The 15,885-nt window shown below is 39.0% G+C and overlaps 1 protein-coding gene across 3 annotated transcripts in view; it reads right to left on the reverse strand.

The window, feature by feature from the left end:
* The window catches only part of UBE2Q2 (ubiquitin conjugating enzyme E2 Q2), a 46,976-nt gene that overhangs the window by 8,294 nt on the left and 22,797 nt on the right, over positions 1-15,885 (reverse strand). For 2 of the 3 annotated variants that reach the window (XM_065076250.1, XM_065076248.1), the window contains 6 exons: positions 15,239-15,343; positions 13,518-13,574; positions 13,223-13,309; positions 11,288-11,428; positions 6,202-6,286; positions 1,266-1,326 (listed from right to left, as the gene is read on the reverse strand). In XM_065076250.1, coding sequence (XP_064932322.1) covers positions 1,266-1,326; positions 6,202-6,286; positions 11,288-11,428; positions 13,223-13,309; positions 13,518-13,574; positions 15,239-15,343 — 536 coding nt within the window. The remainder of the gene's footprint in view (positions 1-1,265; positions 1,327-6,201; positions 6,287-11,287; positions 11,429-13,222; positions 13,310-13,517; positions 13,575-15,238; positions 15,344-15,885) is intronic. The other variant, XM_065076249.1, reaches the window with a different exon arrangement.

Here is a 15,885-nt window from a genome sequence, read left to right on the forward strand (position 1 = left end):
TCAGAATTACTTGTTGTAGTAACAATACTGTTCCTTAGGCACACAGACTCTTTTCTCTGATGTTTACCCCCTCAATCAGTCTGTGCACACAGTTCATGTGTTTTCAGGCACTTTTTGCTGGGATAAACAAACACAATAGTTTTTGTCTTCTCTCAGTCTCTCTGGCAGCCATTTGCTGCATGCACTCCATTTTCTCTTTCTGGAAGGCAGAAAATCAAACCTGTTCACAGCACTTGAAAAGAGGTTTAAAATTGCTGCACAGTGATTTGAGCACTTTGTTACACAAGTGCTCGACAGACAAGGCCTCCTGTAACGTGGCACAGATTTTTCTGACATACGTCGTTCCTGCCATTTTCAGCTTGAAAACGTTCACATGGCACGGTCTACACTAAGGCAACAAAACTCTGTTTCAGCGGTTGGTGACATGGTTGTACAAGTCTTAACCACTAGGACAAAGCAACAATTCCTACCAACAGGTCAACTGTTGTGCTGAAACAGCTGATGTCCTATGACATACTTGAACTGATGGAAGTTCCTTCATCCATTGCCATCTCTTGCAGCCACCCAGCCCGGCTTGGACAGGCTTTTCCTTCCTACAGATTGTCTCATAAGATGATGGCAGACAGTCCCATTACCAGGAATGATTTCAATATAATAACTCTAGAATTAAAGTTATTGGGCTATGGGCGCACCAAGATGAGTTACCATCTTGTACACACCGTGAAAAGCAGTGCATAAGAGAAGACAAGTTATACAATTATATAAATCATAATTAGGTTATACCTAAAACTTTCAGTCCCATGTGTCTTGCTGAACTGTAGGAATAAAGAACTAGTGCCACTAAGACAGTTCTGTTCCTTCTTACACCTTGAATGAAACTAGAAGTAGCATTTTATTGAAATTAAAAACACAAAAAATAACAACAACAACAACCCACACAACCAAAAACCCACTAAACTAAAACCATCCAGACAAAAAGTTTAGACAAAAAAATGTCATCATTTAAAGTTTCATATTTTGGAGAAGTTTTGGAAAGAGAACTGAATGGTAATGGAAGTTATGGTAATAGGCACTGTGTTGGCTGCGCAAAGAGGGGTTTTTTGCCAGTTCAATTCCAACAGTTCAATGTCTATATGCATTACCAGAATTGTAGCCACCACACATTACTGCATATGCTCTGGCTAGAGATTCTCATTTAACAAAAGTAATTATTTCTGCAACAATAATAAATCAGATTCTTCAGAACATAAACTTTAATAACTTACTTTAGAAGCTTAACGTGCCATTCATACAAGCTGTCATTTACCAGTTCCACTGAATATATCCCTGTAGAAATATTAGATAGAATTAATTATGCACTAAAAGTTTAACAAGGTAAAACTTAGCAAAAACATTCTTTGCTTTTAAGTACAAACACTGTCAGGAGATGTAAGCAATAGGTAAGATACTGAGGCACATCCTTGCTCCCACAGCTGAAGCACTTTGAGCAACTACAGGGAAAAAAGTTCTTTCATCTCTACAAAAAAAAATTCCACATGAATTAAAATGTTCTTCTGACACTGAACCATTTCCTCCCTGCCCAGTTCAAACTTCCCACAGCTACAACTCCAGCGTGCCCAGTACTCGGTGTATTTTATACCCCATACATGACCAACATGCTTTTAAAACACTTGACACACAGTGTGAGTATGCAGCACTGTATTTCACAGGTTCTCATCAGTATTGGCAGACCAGGACAGTGGATGGAATAGAAAACCAAAAATTAAGATACTGCATTGGATGATGTGAGTTCCCAACAGCTGACCAAAAGATGCATGCAAAGAGCAGCCGTCTCCGGAAGCCAGCTGGTGATTTTCAGTGGTCCATTTGTTTTCATCATGTTAAACAACAGTTGTGTGTTTCACTCAAAGGGAAGGGTGAAAGGTTTTCTGCCATTTTCTTGTACGTTCAAGCTTCCTCTCTGCTGCAGTTCACAAGCAGCCCAGGAAGAGGCAATAATTCTTGAACCTTCAGACAAGATTTAGTAAATGGCATCACTAATGTTGAAAAGCCTGATCTCTTCCCCACACGCTACTCATGCATATACACCGAACAACTACGATTAAACTTCTTACCTGGGCTAGTATTTAACAGCAGGCCTGTTGCTGACGTGATTAATTGGAAGATGTATACAAATCAGGAATCTGCCTAGGATTTCTGAAAGCTACACAACCAGACTGCAGTCACCACATTCTCTCCAAGGAATTACAGAATTCATTTCTGAGCTTTATTATTCTAGAATACTCTATCTTGCAGTTGAAACTTTCAAGCATTAGTACTTGGAGTACAGATAACATTTCATGCTGTCCAGACACCTTTATTTCTAAATAGCAAGGTAAAGAACCCATGTCTTTTTCTCCTGACTGCAGTGCCACAAACACACAAGTCCTGCAGCCAAGATCAAGGACAAAGTAGGTCTGAAAAGTCACTCACTGTGCTCTCAATGTCCCTTTTAACCAGCTGCTAGTTCTGTGACATCACACTTCTCTGTTCAAGGATGAAGAAACTAATAAGGACCCTTTCCAGTTTCCCAGATCCAAGGACACTATTTTCTGACTAACCCTTAGTACGAGTGGAAGTCATAAAGTATAAGATTTTCAATTTGTACTGCAGCAATGTAACAATGAAAGAGTTGACATTTAGAACTCTGCTCGTTGTCAGCTCCCATTAATGATTAATCTATTCCACTGTTGTATCTGGAATATTTTCTTCCATCTACATCCAAAAGGAAGGGAAGGCTGGAAGAAGCAGCATCTCACTATTACTGCTTCGGCACCTGGCACAAGTATAAAATACTTGTTACAGACAGCAGAATAAGTTGCCGTAAGGATTCCGACAATATCCTAAATAATGGTAGATCACAAGAGACCTTCCATCAGCTTGTTCATTCACTAAGTCTCTAGCCCTGTTCCTGTGTTCCTTCCCCCACCCCTAGAAGTCCTGTTCTCACCCAGAATTCATGGACCAGTCTGTCAGTTCCATGGGTTACCAAGCTCCATGTGTTTTGCTACTTTCCCAAAGGAATAACTTCTGCTGGTCTTAAGCGCTGTGCTATACCTAAACCAGAAGCTGTAAAAGGGTTCTTCAGAGATGTGCACAGCTCAGGACTGACCAGAACGCACCTTAACAGAACAGCAAGCTACATAATCAACCTTTCAAGCACCCACATTTTGAGCTGAATATTATCTGTGTCCTCATGAACAGAAGCAGCATCAGGGTTTCTTGCTGTCTCGATACAGAAGCTTCTTAACAACAGTATCCAAAGTTGAGAAGGCGGGTGTTTAGTTTTTTTTTAGTAGTCAAGTGGTGTTATGGGGAATCAGATGCATATGCTTTTTTCTTAATTTGGGCAGTAAAAGAAAAAAAGAATATTGTCAAGAAGAATTTATCTGATTAGTACCAGTTTCTGATAGGTCCTTCAGGTAGGGAAGGGAATCAAGGCAGGTTCCCCTCACTTAAACACAGGAGGTGTTGTGTTTTATCCCTCTAAGCGGCCATCCATAGAAGTGATGAAGCAAACACAAGCACACAGCAGGACCATGAAGTAAGCAAAAAATCAAGAGATTAAAAGACAGCATGAGAAACAACTCCTTCCACAATAAGGGTGATGCTTACTTATAGCAACTCTGCTATAGCTAGAAGTAAATCTCGTATTTTCTTCAGATAAAGGCAGTGAGTTAAGTCACTGTATATGAACAACACAACTGCTAAAAATACAAACAGAAAAAATTTCATTTAAAAATCCCCAAATTCTTTGTTCCTCCTCCTTCCTCCCTAGCCCCCCTAATTATGTTAAGACCTTTGTAAATTCTTCCACATAAACTAACCATATCTCCAACCTCATATCTGGAAATGAGACCATCTTAGTTTGGAGGACTTGCAACTCCTGTGATCAAAACAGCTTAACGAAACACTGTCTCATTTACAGCAGAATATCTCAATTTCTTGAAGAGTTTTTTGCTTCTGTTAGTTCATAAGAAAATGATGCTCTGTTCATTTTTAAGGGTAGTTCTTCAGCTAGATTTCCCAGGTAGATAAGCAACTTGCCTGTTGACAGCACGCTGGTACTACATGTACTAGTCACTTCAGAAGTCCTGAAAACATGTAACCTCACCTGCACTGATTAAAGTGATCCTTATGCAACTAAAAAGCTGCCTTAGATTTTCTGGCTTATATTACAAAAAATGAAAGCAGTGTTAAATTACTTTGCAACAGTCACCAGAATCTTTAAGTTTAACAATCGTTCCCTTTGTATGTTAACAGTAAGAAATTAAGTGGGGAAATGGACCATGGAGTGCATACTCAGAACAAATATTACTTTAAAAGAGTCAATTATCTATCATGCCTCTGGTCACATGGTGACAGTTATCTAACAACAGAAAACAGAACTAGGCTATAAAAGCAGGAGTTCTGTGCAAAGGAGAGGAACTGATATTTAAAGTCACTCAAGTCCTAAGACTGAACAAATTCATAAGGAATGAATCTAGGAAAGTTTTATAACAAACAGCATCTTTTACTAGCAAACTTTAATAAATGTATCAGCTGGACTGTTTCAAAGCAGGCCTGCTATCAGTTTTATACTGTCAATCTCCACTTGACACTTCATTAACATGTTTTAGAGATTGACATGAGGCATCCAGTTGCAGGCTTTTTACATATTCCTGAGTCATAAGCTACTATACTACTTTAGTATCTCGACTTTATTTACAGTTTGGCAAGATTTACTTTTCCTCATCATTTAGAGTATGCTTTCCTACATCAGTTCAGTCTTCTGCAAGTACTTAAGACTTGTTATTAATCTATATCCAATTAATGGCATTATTAAGCAACCCAAACGCCCTCCTCAAACTACTCCTAATACAGGGGCTCCTGGTCGTGCCTCCAGCGGTACCACTATTGATGAAGCACCATACGGCCCTTATAGTCAAGGGGATGTTACACCCAATCTTTGTTCTAACCACAAAAACAAACCCTGAAGATCACACACGGGCAGTAAAGCATCTCTCGTGACATAATACAGATCTATTTCTAGGCTCTTCCTTAGACCCACTAATCCATTCTTTACTGGATAGGTAGCGATTTAGGGCATGCTGGCAAGCACTCTGTTGCAATAGAGCCTAAAAGAAGTAGGCTACTTTAGATCACCACTAGGTTACCTAATCAAATTTATACCTCAGATATTCACCACTGCCCACAATACTTCAGCACACAAGACTATTTACCTAAAAGGTAAATAAGGCAAATCAGAACAAAAGGCTATCATGTCTTCAGTTCTGTCCTTTTACACACAAAACGCCACAGCCAGCAAGTGAGATTTAAGCCCACTAGAAATAAACTAGAGAAGTTCAGAAAATTAAAAGACAGAGGATTAAAGTTTAGACTGACTTTCTAATCAGGCATCCCTCCTGTTCCCACCCTGGCCTGCACCACAGTCTCATCCCTTGCTGCAGTGACGGAGTTGTCTGCTCAGCTGACCTACAGTAATTCCATCTGTCCGAAACACAGTTCAATATACTGATTCCTTTGCTGAGCTAGTTTAGATACAGCCCTTATATGGAGCAAATGGAACAAGCAACCACCTATCTTACCTAGAGCTAATCAGTGTTTGGTATTCAAACGGATCAGATTAACACCATCACAAAATAATAAAAGTAACAGCAGTGTATTTAAGGTTAAATCCTGTATGATAACCAAACCTTCTGCTGTTGAACACAAAGCCCGCTCCAGCAAGCCTGTTCTGTGAGCAGAACTACCCACTGGTAGTGGTTAAAGCTTTCACCCTATATGCGTGGAGAGCTGCATTTCAGGTAGTTCTGAAAACTCAAGAAGCCTCACAGGGGTAAATCTTGAGCTGTTCTTTATAGTCAGTCATCCACCCCAAGAGCATTCTCATAGTTACAGCAATCCTGTTAATTCTTGTATGAATCTTTGCATAACAAAAAGGAAGAACATTTTAGAGAATATGTATCCTAACTCTCTTATTCTCCACAAATACACTATTTTCTATCAGTATGTATACATTTTTTTAATATACATGCACACATATATACACATATATGTATATATCTGCATATAACAACAAAACACAGAAAGATTAGCAGGAAGCATTTGCCAAGAGAATTCTTTCAAAGTGTATTTTAAGGGAAATCTGAAGCGTTTTACCTGTTTTATAACTCTGTGATCTATATATATCCCTGAGTTCTTTCATCAGTCGATCTGAAGCCTGAACTGACCCAGAGACTGCACCCTGAAACAAACAAAAAAGACTCCAAATAAGTGAAAAGTAATATTTACATCAAACAGCTTTACATCCATTCAATTTACACAAACAAGAAAGTACGAAGAACATATAAATTTCTGTACTAGGATTAAGTTTTTTAAAAGTTACATATTCTAGTGAGCAAAGACCACTCAAAAGAAACAACACTATCCCTCTAAAGCAGCTATTAACGTATACTCTTACATGGCATAGGTGATATAATTTTTTATTCCAGGTACAGACATTTTTCTGTAAAGGAATTTAATCTCTCTGGCATTTTGATTTCCGAGATTCTGCGATTGCGTGATACAGCAGAGTGGCATCTTCAGTTTTGACTATAATGGTACTGAAATTAAAAACTTTCAGTAACTTGCTATATCCGGGTTATAATTCTAAAACTGAATTAAGATATAAATTTCCAAGTATTCTTCTGAAGAAGTGGGACTTGTCACTCCAAGCAAGATAAAGCTCCTATTATTGCTACATTTGTGAGATAAAGACTTATAGTTGCAACTGCCTTAGAGATAACTGGCCAGTCATGGGATCAGACAGGTATCTGTCAGGTGGGGTTGATGCCAGGAGAAGAAAGGCATAGCCATTTGATCTGGAAACTGAAGTTAAAAGAGCTGCCAGAAAAGCCCCAAGTGACTTTTCTCCTACTAAGTAATCAAATAGGCACAAAACATCCCATCCTCTCCTGTTGAATGTACCTGTGGTTCTCTAGAACAAGCAGCAGGCAAGCTGGGGAAATCCCTGCTATGGGAGGTAAACACTTATGTGGACCATGTGCCATTTGCTCAGAGTTGCAAGTAACAGAAACACCTGGTGTGTGAATTCCCAGAGCCAAAACTCGTGGACATGTAAAATATTCAAGAGATGTATCACTACAAGCTTGTCCCGTTCTCAAGTTCTTCCCCCTAAAGATGTGCTTCTACCAGTGTCAGAAACGGGAAACTTTTGTCCAAGTCATTATAAGCATTATATTTTTCAGTATTTCAGGCTAAAAATTACTTGCTGAAACAAAACACAAACAATGGAAACTCCTCCAAGATAATAAAATTAAATCTAAAGTAACCCAAAAAGAGCTAAAGAATACGAGTTTGCTCTCTTGTCACTGAACTTTCTCAGTATTTGTGCAGAAGTACTTTCATTCCCGGAAGCTCAAGTAGGTCCATACTTCAAGGATTAGACTGAAAATGGAAATGACACCTTAGACTTCATAAAATCTGAAGATGAAAGCGGAGACATTTGAGACTTCTAAAGGAAAGTGCATAAACTCCTCAGCAGGAAATGGAAAAAGCTAATAGCATTATCTAAATAAGAAAAGCATTAATCTCTACAACGACTGTGGGGAGAGACCTCTGCAGAGCAAGCAGCAGCAAGTTGTTAAATGTTTGAAGTTAATGATTCCAGTTCAAAGACCTTTTCTTATTCCCAGTAAGCAAGTGGTTCTTTAAAGTTATTACAATGTTGAGAGGATGATTAATTGTTGCTCCAAGTTATGTACTGTACCGCAAGCCAAAGTTTATTTCCTGATGCCAGCAAGAAGAACAAGATTAGAGATACTGCTGAGGAAGAAAAGAGTTTACAAAATTAGTAGGTACATATTCTTAACTTGTATAAAACACACGAACCTTAAAAACTCCTATGACGAAAGCCCTGAGCAGCAGAAAAGTGTCTGTAGCCAGCTAAGACTATGTGAGAACAGGACTGCACACAGTCCTTCCCTATGCAAAAACCTTCAGCATGATCCATAACTTCAACCTGCATTTCAGCCAACTGGAGAGAGGATGACCCATGGGTTTGGAACAAAGAACACGTCAAGGAACTGAAAAGTCTTCTGGCTGCATTGTGTGCTGGTCAAAGCCCAACGCAGGGCTCCACATTGCCTCTTCCAATGAGCGGCACGTAAACGGCTTTGTTTTAAAAGAGCTGCGTAGTTTACGTGAAAACCGGACTATGTTTAGCCATCACATTCAAGTTTGTAAAACTCACGCTGTCCTTTAAGAAAAGCCACTGTGAAGGGCTGTACAGACTCAAAATTTGCTTTACGTTAGGATGCGAGCAAACTTCTGCTATCTTAGAGCATGCTTAACATGTTCTGTTAAAAGTCCCATGTTTTGGCAGCATAAAGGGGCATTGAAGTGCTACTAGGTCAACTCTTTCCTGGGTCAGTAGTGCAGCTCTAGTTCTTAAGCACTTAAGAGTAAACCCTCACAAGTCCTTTGAGAAATTATTTAAGCAGAGCAGCTATTTCTGGTGACCCACAAAAATACCACGGTTCCTGGGCAGCAGCTGAATACCCTGTTCCCTGTACTCAGCTGACCTTGTTTATGCACCAGCATCCACCAGAGCGGCCTGGCATGAGAAACAGCTATTATGTAAGTTGAGTCTGCTGTTGTCAAACACAGAACCAGCAGCGGTCATTGCAGCTCTGCTAGATGCAGAAGGACAAGGCAAAAGGAAAGGCAAAATTTGCCAAACGGGAAAGAACAGATAGCTGAAGAAAACCTGCAGTTTTAGGAGGCTTTCCACATCAAGGAAGAATGCTGACACTACAAAACGTTTTTTCAGTTGTACTAAATTTCTAGATGACAGTAAAGCACAACATGCCTTTCAGGCTGAGGGAGGATTTATTTTATTTAACAATTAACGCATCTTTACCATTAGGTCTGAGTTATAAATACAGAAATATATAGAATTTCAATAGGCATCTTCTCAAACTGTGATCACTTAAGTTAAATCAAAACTAATAAGAAACTGTTGTGTTTATTTAGTCAAGTCTTAAAACAGACTTCATTATATAGCAAAAGCAGTTGGGCATATTATGTTTAACTGCTTTTAAATACTGAAATGCTGATCAGGTTTGGGGTGTGTTTTTCAGTTTGTGTGAGGTTTGTTTGTTTGAGGAGGGTTGGGGAGGGCAACCATTACCATACACTTTGCTTCAGACCACCTGATAGGCTACTTGAATTCATACACAAATCAATCAAAGAGCAATCTCCTCTAGCCGGCTGTCTCATGCTGCCTATTTCAGCAGAACATAAGTCTAAGGTGTTTTCAACAGGTTCAAGTCATATTAGAACAGCACTGGGACACAAGCAGAAGACTTGGAATTGAAACACTCTGATAAAAGCGTTTCTATTTTATTTCCTTTGCAAAGCAGATGGCTACAAACAGAATCTCTCTTCCATGCTAAAGGGTCAGTAACTCAAAGGAAGGTGGTGTTTTGTTTCGGTTTCGTTTGTTAGTTTTTCCAAACTAGATGAAGTTATTTAGGGCCAGTAATTAATGACAAGAAATAGTCAAGATTCAGCTACACAAAGGAGCCTTTTCCCTAAATTCTTATGATGACTAGATATATCAGGAGAGCACCCCATATCAAAAGCTGATTGGTTTGGCTAGGGCCAAGCACTTTGAACATATATAGTTCTCTCTACAAAAAGAAGCTTACAATATAAATATATTAGATTCAAGAGAACTGCTAAGTGCAATTTAGGCTTTTTAGAAAATACTTACCAGAAAAAATCATCAAGCATAAGAAATAGAACAAAGCTGGTTTCTTGGGAAAAAATCCAGGTGTTCCCTACACACCGATCCTAAATCTTATTCCTTCCCTAGATACTTACAGATCCCTGCCCTGTACCTAACTACTGCTCACATCCTCCACTATTAGCACACTTTTGTCTGGGTATGATCTACATGTCTGCAGACTTACCAAACAGCACAAAAACTTAGGAGCTTACACAGTAGAGGGCACCAATTTAAACACCTTCCTTCTGTACAGATGACCTAGGAAGATTTTAGAACCCTTACCTTTGGTTGAAATTGGTCATGAACAGAATATTGAATTTCCTGCACTGCACATTTTAAGCCTCTAAGAAACAAAAGTTTTCATTTCTTTGGAAGCCAGGCTAAAGAAAATTAAGGTTGTATGACAGCAGCCCTCCTATGTGTACCTTGGAGAAGATTCTCTGGAACCTGGCACTTGTGACACAACCTTTCTAAGCCTCTGGAGAACACACAGGTTTTTTCACAACTGCCTGCTGACGGGATCACTCAAAACTGTGATGACAAACCTGCAGAGCTGCTGATGGCCCCTTGCTTTATGTATTAAAAAAACCAAACACACAGCCCCTCCCTCCCCCAAACACAAACCAACAGCAACAAAACCAACCACAAAATAAAAGAAACACACACAAACCCAAACAACACCACCACCACCAACACACAACTTCAGTCATCTCCAAGTGGCATAGATACTACTGAAAAAGAAACTCATGCATAACATGGATTTAAAGTACAAATTCCTGGTTTTACTGAGAATATTAAGTCATAGATGACTTTTTATGCAGTCAGTTTCATATATGGCTTTATTTACTGTTTTAATAAGGGCTCAGCAACAAAAGTCATGCTTACAAGCTAGATGCTTTCTGCTGATTCTAGGAGGATGACTATTGTTCGTAACAAAGGCATCAAGCAAGAGTCAGAGAGACAACCAAATAGAGAGCTCTGGGAATTAGATGACCAGTTAAATATCATTAACAAGTGTGAAACCTGGATTTACATGTAAGGGTTGAGTCTAGTGAAAAGCTAAAAGATGCTTCTCCATCCAAAATGCCAAGAATTACCCAATTTCTTTGACAAAAGAAATTACGATAGGATTCTCCCAGGCTGAGGTAGAGTGCTTTGAAGTAGTTTTTGTGCCTCTGTGGGATGTAGACTGACAAGTAACTTCCCGTGCCAAAAGATCCAATGAAATATCAATCCATTTACTAAATAACCTTGGAATTTCAGCTGGGCTATTCAAACTTCTCCAAAAATAGCTATTTAGGTCCCATAACTTGAGTTATTTGTCCTATATATTCTGGAAGTCAACTACAGGTTAATTTATGTCTAGGTGCATAGCGGTAGGCTTTATTTGCCAAAAACCATTCCTATTTAAAAGCCATAAGTATGGTAAAGAAAAAACATAACTCATTCACTTACATTTAAGTGATCTTGCCTTTGATTTTTTCTGATTTTTTCTAAGATTGCGAGGTTCTCTTTTTCAATGCCTTCATCCTCAGATTTCTTCCCATCAACTGGTTCCTCCTCCTTCATATCATAGTGATCCAGATCTTCAATGTCCTACAGGACAGAGTAAAATTCACTGTCAATAAATACGCTCTTCATTCAACAAAACTCTCCCCAAATGCATTTAAGGATACAGTCACACATTGCACAGGACTACGTATTAATGAGCGTTCAATGCCATTTCTAGTTTGTTTTACCTTCACTCTCTCAGCCAACAGTATTCACTGAAGTGCAGGGAGCCTTCAAAATACAAACAAGACCCAATTTCTAAAATGTTTCTGGTTACAGAAACAAATCACAATAAAACCTCTGCAAGAACTTAAGGCTGTAGTAAATTAGCCATTAAGGCAAGAAGAAAACAGGAAGATAAGGCATTTTGAACAGGGCTCGTGAATCCACAAATACCCAAATTTAGGGTGTCTTCAAGGTGTTTCTAAAAGTAGACTCCTTTTTAATTAGAATCTTAGCTATATTGCACTTCTGGCAAACAACGATTAACATACCTGGCAGGGCTACAGCAACCCTTCAAGAAAGTGAAATATTAGAAAGCTACACATACTTTATTCAAGGTGAACATTTCAGCTGGCGATTAGACGCAGCATTAGGATGGGAGACAAAATTATGCGGTCAAATGTCCTGAAGACACGAGCCAACATTTCAGTTCTGAGCTCTAGAGTAAGACACTAAAAAAATCGTCAAGTCTATTCTGGGACAGCGTTATTCTGTTGCAGAGGAGCACTCTGAACTTAAGGCAACTGCCTGTACAGTGATTCAAGTGCTATTTGTGGAGAGGAGGGGAGGATGTAAACACCGTGAGATGAAAAAGGGAGCACTAGAGCAGCCACACCAGCAAGCTGAGCACACAGCTGTCAAACATATTCCAATACACAGCGCTCCACCACAGCCAGGGCTACTCTTTATGCACCATCTGTTGGCATGGCAGGAAAACCAGGCCAAAAATGCAAACTCAAGCATGTCTTAGTAAGAAACACCTAGCTGCTGCCTTTCACAACACTTTTTATTCCAGCCAGAACACAGTTTAGACTGAGTATTCTTTAAAATGCTCAAGTTTCTCAAAGTAATGGTATAGCTCTAGGAACTCTATGCTGCTTTTCAATTGAGAAATTGGACTAGGTTACAAGTTGAAGTGCTGCACACAATGCCACCTGACACCTTATAAATAATGACGTGACAATTTGTTTCACCAAAATAACACAAACAGAGTGCAAAATGTTATTTACAAGCCTGAAAGGAGAAAGAACCTTGTGGCACCAGGATACGTATGGCAGCATACATACTAGCTCTACAGAAACTCTGGCTCCAACCACTGTGGTCTGCATCAGGCTACATGCCATGTAATAGATACTGTTTCAAATTAATTCCAGAACATGGGTAACATTTAGATCTTTTCTAAAGGAAGATCCTCTACTCAAAGACTGAGTTATTCATTCTTACTACACACCTTCTTCATTAAAAGTCTACATCTGAAGTAGTCAGAACAGTTTTCCTATAATAAGGCTCTTTATAGTGGTTTAAAAAGCAGGCAACTTGGAGCTATTCTAACACACTGTAGAAATAATTGAAAGGGGTTGTTCTCACACAGTAAAAACCTCATTAAAAGGAGCACTGTGTTGCCAGACAGTGATATAAACCCATTAAAGTTTAGCATGCCTGCTTTGGATGTCCTTCCATTTCCTTCAATGTATTATAGTTAAAAACTATCTCACCTGTTTAATAAATCAGCAAACTGATTTACTCTTAGCCAGTCTGCTTCAATTTGGGAGGCACTCTCAACTCTACCAGAGCCAGTTCATGTGCTGCTTGAAATAGGAGTTAAAGCAAACTTACTGATTTGGCACACAGTGTTATGTATTGTTTGACTAAAGCACAAACAGATGTCCAATTCTCTGTATCCAAGTACCTCACAGCTGCGATCTAGGTTTAAGAAGAAAATTTCACTAGTTTTGTGGTTGAAGTGAAAGCTGACATTAAGGTAAACATCTAAATTTCAAATTATCTTTTCTGTTGAACTCTAGGGAGATTACATTTTACAGTTTGGTTTAACAATTAGCCAGTCACTGAAGAGCAAAATGCCAGAACTCTACTCAATTAGGATAACAATCTCCTTCGTATACACACATACTTCACCCATATCTTCTTCTTCCTCCTCCTCTGATGTAACTTCTTCTGTTGTTCCATTCTGCAATACAACAATGAGGTTTCTGCGTAAATTGTGCATTACGTTCCTTTCTTTCAAAACCAGGAAGTCTACTATAGAAGAGAAAGCCGTATATACAAAAGTTACACTTATTGAGATTTGCAAAGGACTGAAGTCTAATGTGGAAGACACACAAAGATGCTTTCCTGCAGCATGACAGCAAAGAGATTTTTGCACAAAGTAAAGAAACTATGTCACAATTAATTTCACATTCAGTTCTAAGTGGAAACTTAAGATTCAGATAAGGGTATCCTATTCTGAGACAGTGACAAACGCAATAAGTCAAGTGGGTTATAACACATTATCTCTTAACCATGAAATCAGATCATGGCTCCAACTAGAATCCATATACATGCTAGACCTCTGAAAAGAAAACAAAAACCACACTACAAACTTCAGACCTCTAAAACCTATTGGATTTTGTCTCACCACCGAAAACTTCAATGCAACGTCTACTACCATCATACAGCCATTGTTACTAGATTGTTGGATAAAATACCAAAACAATACATGGAGTTCATTTTCCACGGCTTTCCATTTCAGGATACCGCTTCAAGCTCAGCAAGTCTGAGCTGCAGAAATACTCAGGAACATTCTGATACACTTGTGCTCTGTGTACTCTTCTTTGGCAAGCAAGGAATGCCACTGTTGCAGACAATGCAGGGGACTAGATGGATCTTTGGTCTGACTTACTAAGACCACTTTTATTTAACTTGCAAATTATCTGACATTTCTGGCTAAGAAACCTTTCACGGGTCTGTTTTTGAGTTTCAGAGCACAAGAAAGACTGTTCAATGAAGCTTCTTACTGATACTACAGGCCTGTTGCCTTACAGTTGCACTGCTATGTGGGTGGCTGAGAGAAAAGACTTATAGGATTACAATTTGGCACATGACCAAAATAAAGAGAGTTATTTGTCATTACTATAGTACTGTCACCACAGGGAAACCATCTGCTAAGCTACAGGAGTTTTTAGAAATCATGTCATCTTAACATGTATAAGCAAAAGAAGATAACAATTAAAAATACAAAACCACAAAAAGAACAGTTAGGATCAGTTACCAGTTCTGTTTTCAGCACAATACAAAACATTTTGGTTAACCAGAACGTTTCCCAGCCCTTCACAACTTCTCATTTGTCAACTGCACAAAAAGTAAACAAGGCACCTCAGCTACTCCCTACCCAAAGCAGCATATGGTCTTGCTGTCCCATGTCTCTGCAAGGGACTGAAGAGGAAGGAAAACACCAATAGCAGCTCATCCAAGTGCACACTGTAAAACACACACTCTTCAAGAAAAAGCAAACCGTGTTTAATCCCACTTACATTTCAGAACAAAGTACCTTTGGGAAACACTGAATGCACAGCGATTGGCTTGGACAATATTTAGGATGGAATTAAACTGACAGCACTGGTATTGCCTGCACACCTTTCAATGACACAAACTCCAAAGGTAATTGTGTAATATTATCACACCATTATTAAATTGATTCTGCAAATGAAATTCAGATTGAGGACACCATAAAGCAACAGTGCTTCCTATCTCCAATCTGGCTTACAGAGGTGTAATCACTCCCACCATCTTTTTTCTTGGAGCTGAAAAACAATTCCTTCATTACCACAAGGTGTCCACAGCTTTTTAATTTACCTGTCCAGCTGGTAAAGGTTGATCTAACATTTCAACATCTGGATGCTGAGGAAGATTATATAATCTGCAGAGGTCACATATCAATCGCTTCAGCTGTTGAAGAAGCTATAAAAAACACAAAACACAGAAACATCTAAGAAAACATGGAAATATCTATTTAAACCACAGCACAGAACAATATATTTTGAGTTTTCTTCACATGTTGGTACTGAACTTTCAGTCAGTGTTCACCATTTAAATCTGTACACACTGGAACCAAGTCTTAAAGCCCTTTTTCTCTGTAGTCATTGTAATAAAATTCCCAATCTGAAAAACCAAAGATGTTGGCAAGTTAAAGATAACTCCAATTCATCTCCTCATGTCAAGCGAACAAAGTCATGAGCAAAAGAATAACCTGGCCTGGCAGCACCATTCATTCTAGGCATAGGTCACTCAGCCACAAATCGCTAGGGAATAACCTAATGGTCATCTTCTGTGAGACAAGATGGTTCATTCTGGTTTCCTAGGTTAAAGAACCATGTCTTTGAAAAAACAAGGAGGAACAGTTTGATTTTCCACATCCTGAATCCCTTTCTAGGGCACACCAGTGAGGCACCAGAAGCAAGTCAGACACCGTACAAGGCACAGAAACCAGCTCAACCTCTCTA

This window comes from Columba livia, chromosome 11, assembly GCF_036013475.1.
Source record: "Columba livia isolate bColLiv1 breed racing homer chromosome 11, bColLiv1.pat.W.v2, whole genome shotgun sequence".
Classification (NCBI taxonomy): Eukaryota; Metazoa; Chordata; class Aves; order Columbiformes; family Columbidae; genus Columba; species Columba livia.